The sequence below is a fragment of the Bos taurus genome, chromosome 24 (genome assembly GCF_002263795.3).
Source record: "Bos taurus isolate L1 Dominette 01449 registration number 42190680 breed Hereford chromosome 24, ARS-UCD2.0, whole genome shotgun sequence".
NCBI classification, from domain to species: domain Eukaryota; kingdom Metazoa; phylum Chordata; class Mammalia; order Artiodactyla; family Bovidae; genus Bos; species Bos taurus.
Genome location: NC_037351.1, coordinates 35,432,639 through 35,438,943, shown reverse-complemented (window position 1 = coordinate 35,438,943; position 6,305 = coordinate 35,432,639). Strand labels below are relative to the sequence as shown.

The following is a 6,305-nucleotide window of genomic DNA, read 5'->3' as shown; positions in this document are numbered from 1 at the left end:
TTGATGCTGAAGGTGGCAGGGCTGGAGGCAAGAGGCCATCCTGTAGGAGTGTTTCTTAGAACTGTCTCCTAAAGAGTTGCTGAGCTTGCTTTCTCATCAGCAGGTCTGTGAGTCCAGTCCACTGTAGCTAACAGGTTTTGAGTTTTTTTTTTCCCCCAGCCTCATAATTCTTCTGTTAGGGTGTGTGGTGTGTGTGTGTGGGTGTGGTGTGTGTGGTAAGATACACATAATATGTGTGTGCTTAGTCACTCAGTCCTGTCCAACTTTTTGTGACCCCATGGATGGTAGCCCGGCCACGTGATTCTCCAGACAAGAATACTGGAGTGGTTAACCATTCCGTAACCCAGAGATGGCACCTGGGTCTCCTGCATTGCTGGCAGATTCTTTACCGTCTGAGCCACCAGGGAAGCCCAAACATAATATAAACCTTACCATTCTAACCCTTTCTAGGTGTTCAGTTCAGTGGCATTAAGTATATCCATGTTATTGCACAACCATCACCACCATCCATCTCCAGAATGGTTAACATCTTCAAAGCTGAAATTCTTTCCCCACTAAACAGTTACTCCCCATCCCCTCCCACCAGCTCCTTCTGGAAACCACCATTCTATTAATCATTCCACCACCACCAATCATGTCTCCATGATTCTACTCCTCTGGGTACCTCATACAGGTGGAATCATACAGTATTTGTCCTTTTGTGACTAGCTTATTTTACTTAGCATAATGCCCTCAAGGGCTTCCCTGGTGGCTCAGACAGTAAAGAATCTCTGCGATGTGGGAGACCTGAGTTCAACCCCTGGGTCAGGAAGATCCCCTACAAGAGGGCATGGCAACCCACTCCAGTATTCTTGCCTGGAGAATCCACATGGATAGAGGAGTCTGGCAGGCTACAGTCCATGGAGTCACAAAGAGCTGGACACGACTGAGCAATTAAGCATGAATGCCCTCAAGGTTTATCCATGTGTCAGAATTTCCTTCCGTTTTGGGACTTCCCTGGTGGTCCAGTGGCTAAGACTCCATGCTCCCAATGCAGGGGGCCTAGGTTCAATCCCTGGTTAGGGATCTAAGGTTTCACGCACAAATAAATATTCTGCATGCCAAAACTAAGACATGGTGCAGCCAAATAAACATTTTAAAAAAGAATTTCCTTCCTTTTTAAATCTGTAAAATATTTCATTGTCCTTTTATATAGTTCGTGAGGTTCTCCAGCAAGTTTACTGGGGTGCTTTGCCATTCCCTCCTCCAGCGGATCACATTTTGTCAGAACTCTCTGCTATGACCTGTCTTGGGTGACCCTACACAGCATGGCTCATAGTTTCATCGAGTTACACAAGCTCCTTCACCATGACAAGGCAGTGGTCCATGATGTTAGAGAAGACTCCTGAGAGTCCCTTGGACAGCAAGGAGATCAAACCATTCAATCTTAAGGGACATCAACACTGAATACTTATCAGAAGGACTGATGCTGAAACTGAAATTTCAGTCTTTTGGTCATCTGATGCAAAACAACTGACTCATTGGAAAAGTTCCTGATGCTGGGAAAGATTGAGGGCAGAAGGAGAAGAGGGTGTCAGAGGATGAGATGGCTGGATGGCATCACCGATGCAATGGACGTGAACTTGGGCAAACTTCGGGAGATGCTGAGGGACAGGGAGGCCTGGTGTGCTGCAGTCCATGGGGTCGCAAAGTGTTGGACATAACTGGGCAATTGAACAACAACATTCCATTGCTAGCACGTGTCACCTTTATTTTATCCATTCATCCTTTGATGGACACTTTTGTTGCTTCTACATTTTGGCTATTGTGAATAATTCTGCAAGGAACACAGGTGTACAAATATATCCGAGTCACTGCTTTCAACCCTTTTGGGCATCTATCCAGTTTTTGCTGGATCATATGGTAATTTCATGTTTAACTTTTTGAGAAACCACCATGCCATTTTCCACAGTGGCTGTCTCAATTTACATTCCTGCCACCAATGCAAAAGGGTTCTAATTTCTCCACATCTTTGCCAATCCTTGTTTCCTGTATTTTGAAAAATTTTAATTTTTTATAATAGTCATCCTAACCTCTTGAGAAATCTGTATGCAGGTCAGAAAGAACTGGACATGGAACAACAGACTGGTTCTAAAAGGAAAGGAGTACATCAAGGCTATATATTGTCACCCTGCTTATTTAACTTATATGCAGAATACATCATGAGAAACACTGGGCTGGATGAAGCACAAGCTGGAATCAAGATTTCCGAGAGATCCTCAGATATGCAGATGACACCACCCTTATGGCAGAAAGTGAAGAAGAACTAAAGAGCCTCTTGATGAAAGTGAAAGAGAAGAGTGAAAAGTTGGCTTAAAGCTCAACATTCAGAAAACGAAGATCATGGCATCTGGTCCCATCACTTCATGGGAAATAGATGGGGAAACAGTAGAAACAGCGGCAGACTTTATTTTTCTGGGCTCCAAAATCACTGCAGATGGTGACTGCAGCCATGAAATTAAAAGATGCTTACTCCTTGGAAGAAAAGTTATGACCAACCTAGACAGCATATTACAAAGCAGAGACATTAGTTTGCCAACAAAGGTCCGTCTAGTCAAGGCTGTGGTTTTTCCGGTAGTCATGTATAAATGTGAGAGTTGGACTATAAAGAAAGCTGAGTGCCAAAGAATTGATGCTTTTGAACTGTGGTATTGGAGAAGACTCTTGAGAGTCCCTTGGACTGCAAGGAGATCCAACCAGTCCATTCTAAAGGAGATCAGTCCTGGGTGTTCATTGGAAGGACTAATGCTAAAGCTGAAACTCCAATACTTTGGCCACCTCATGTGAAGAGTTGACTCACTGGAAAAGACTGATGCTGGGAGGGATTGGGGGCAGGAGGAGAAGGGGACGACAGAGGATGAGATGGTTGGATGGCATCACTGACTCAATGGACATGAGTTTGAGTAAGCTCGAGGAGTTGGTGATGAACCGGGAGGCCTGGCGTGTTGCAGTCCATGGGGTAGCAAAGAGTTGGACACGACTGAGCGACTGAACTTAACTGAGTGTGAAGTGGTATCTCACTATAGTTTCAATTTGCATTTCTGTAATGATTAGTGATTGTTGAGCATCATTCCATATGCTTATTGGCCATTTGTATATCATCTCTGAAGAAACAGCTACTTGAGTTCTTTGCCCATTTTTTAATTGGTTGTTTGTTTTCTGGTTATTGACTCGTTGGAGTTCTTTACATATTCTGGATACTAACCCCTTTTCAGATACACGGTTGACAAGCATTTTCTCTTATTCTCTGGGTTGCCTTTTCACTCTGTAGATAGTGTCTGGGATGCACAAAAATTTAAATTTTGATGAAATCCAATTTATCTATTTTTTCTTCTCTCGACTGTGGTTTTGGTATTGTAGCTATAATTTAGGTTTTTTAAAGGATTTTTTTTTTCATTTCAAATATTGTGGCCAAAAAGAAACTATGATTCAAAGAAAGTGATGGGCTTATTCCATCCGATCATTAGTTATTAATAGTAAGCTCTGGGCTGAGAATCCATATTCTTGGCTCTTCAGGGACTCTCATGGGAAGTACAAAACAAGTCAGGTACCTTGGTGAGAGCTGAAGCAAATCTCTAAAGTAATCTTCAGTTACCCTACAGTTGCATCGACCCCAAATATGAAAAATAAATCTCCAGTTTTGTCTTTTTGTCAGTCACTTGCAAGTTTTAATCTAATGTTCAAAATAGAAAGCTCCTGGAATGGAGAGTCTGTGAAATATTTTAGAATGTGTTCATTTCTGGGCACTGCCTTTTACTCGAGCAGAGTTCCCTGTTTAGAATGAATCAATGGGCGGCTTACACCGTGTTATCAAGTCCTCAGTTGAGGAAGTCTGCGAAGCTGCAACCACTGCCCGGCCAGAACTGCCTTGCTTTTGGTGTGTTAACAAGGGAGCGAGTCATCTTTCATTTCTTCGTGCTTGAAGACAGTTCCTCTGCTTCCACCCGCGCCGCCCAGCCCCCTCCAACTCCACTCACCACTTAGTTTACGCAGTAAAGCAATAGAGCAATGGGTCTGCTTTGGAGGGTTTCTAAAAGGAAAGATAAACAGTGGGGCGACTTGATGGGCCACAACGAAAGGAACTCATTATGAAGCCACTCAACAGCTCAGCCTCCTTTCCTAGTAAAACTGGAGTCAACCTGATCATTTCAGGGGCGGTGGGTGGAAGGGGGGCTTCTCCAACCACGGGGAGTATGGTGGGTTTTTCAGTCTCTCTCTTCTTGAAGGTCTAAGAGTTGTAATCATGCTCCGAGCTCTGCAGGGAGAGCATCTAATGGTGACTTCGAACTTAGCTCAGCTCTCCCCAGGTGACAGTGAGCACTGACCCTTGGGCCCCTTCGGGGAATCAATGAGCGGACTTGGAAACTTTGGGCCTCGGGGCGTTCTCTCCCCTGTCCGATCCTCTAACGCTCCGCGCCCAGAGCCCTTTGGGGAAGGGACAAGCAAGCCACGCCGTCCCCGAGACGCCGCTGCTCTCAGGCCGCTCGCCCCACACTCTGGGGAGCCCGAGGTCTAAAAACCAGCCCAGCGGCAGCACGTTCTGTGCACCCCGAGGCTGAGCACTTGATCACCCCGTGAGCCGCTTTCCTCGGTCTTCGTCCCGCTTCCAAGCCAACGCGAAAAAGAGGGAACACCGGGAGCGCGGGCGGGGAAGCGGCCGGGGCCGGGGCTGGGGCCGGCCCGCGGGCGGGGCTGGGCGCGGGAAGGCGCAAGGGGGGCGTGGGCGCGGCGGCCCGCGCGCCCCGGCGGCCGGGCCAGGGGGAGGGGCGCTGGCGGCGGCGGCGCCTCCCGCCCGGGGTGAGCGGCGCGCGAGGCGGCCCCGCGGCACAGAGCGCCGAGCGGGGAGGCAGGGCTGGAGCACAGACGGCCGACGCGCGGCGCGGCTGCCATGGGCGCGCACTGACCCGCTGCTCAGCGCGGACTTCCTCGGCGGCGCGGAGCTCCCTGGCTGGCGGTGCGTCTCCTCGGTCACCATGAAAGGTAGGGCGGGCTTCGGGGCGCGCGGGAGGGGGCGAGGTGCCAAGTTTCTCTGAGTGGAGACCCGGGGGAGAACCGGTGGTGAATTTGGTGCGCGCATCCCGGGGGACGTCCCCGGGGCTCGGGAGTCGGATACCGCCGGAGACCTCGGGGTTGGGCATTTGAAGCCGGCAAGTACTGCCCTCCCCACTGTGTCTCAACAAAGTAGTTTGAAGCCCCAAGTCGTTGTTTACGGATTCCAGTTCCCAACTTTTTAATTGAAAAAATACGCTCAGGAGAGTGGAGGCATCATCACTCCCCACCCTCGGCCCCCCTAGTTCGTTCTGCGCCCTGTCGCACGCCCCATTCTCTCCAAGGTCCCTCTCCCTCCCCGCCGTTGCCGCTTCCCCGTCTGAGAAGTCGACGGGTGTTTTCTCCCGGACTCGGGGATGTTCTCGGTGCGCCCTCCCCACATCTGGCAATGATTAGGTGCCCGCGGAGTTCAGCTGGCTCGGGAAGTGCATTTGGCATCTTTCTCCATCAGCCCCACTGGCTGGAAAATCACCGCCCTCGGTTTCGCGTCCCTTCCATGTGTCCGCCTGCGGAGCTGTGCCCACGTGTGATCAGGGGCGACACAGTCCCCCGGGCGGTGTCCACAGCAGGCGGGTTTAAGGAAGTGTCAGATGCTATCGCACCTTTTAGCGAGGAGAAGTGCTTCGCAGGGAAGCCGTCTGTTGAGTAGAAAACGAAGATCTGTCAACAGAATCTCGATCTGTATGTGAGATAATCACAGCAGAGGTATCGTTTGGAGATGGGCCGGCGTGGTGTTTACACAAGACTGGAATCCTGGATTTGTGTTAGGATAACACGGCTCGGTCCCCGCGCTGGCCGGACCTGAGTGAGGGGGCTCGGTTCGAGACGCCATCTGACCGCTAGGACCGAGCTTCCAGCAGCCCGAAAACGCGCGATGCGACCTCTTTGACTTGCAAGCGTTGCTGATCCAGGCGCGCGCCTCGGGAGCCCTACAGACTTGGAAAGAAACTTATGGCTCTAGCGGTTGCTCCCTGCAAGGCAGATCACGCTAAACAGTTCGGAGCGATAATGACCTACCAATTAGCTCTCCTTCCAAGGGAGTTCTGTGTCCTTCTCTGGAGATCCTGGGAAGGAAGGGGACAAAACGCCAGGTGGAAAGGGTCCCGCCCCCGGGCCAGAGACACAGAAGACAGGATGTAATGCAAGAGACACACAAAGCAAGAGACACAAAAAACAGAATTTCAAAACGCAGCGTGTGTGCGTTCCTTCTCTCTACA

The 6,305-nt window shown here is 49.9% G+C and overlaps 1 protein-coding gene across 1 annotated transcript in view; it reads left to right on the top strand.

Moving 5' to 3' along the window:
• Positions 1-4,874: 4,874 nt before the first annotated feature.
• Positions 4,875-6,305, top strand: part of COLEC12 (collectin subfamily member 12) — a 185,262-nt gene continuing 183,831 nt past the window's right edge. Inside the window, 1 exon segment of the mRNA NM_001101843.1 lies at positions 4,875-5,019. Within this exon segment, the coding sequence (NP_001095313.1) occupies positions 5,013-5,019 (7 nt within the window). The 5' untranslated portion in view covers positions 4,875-5,012.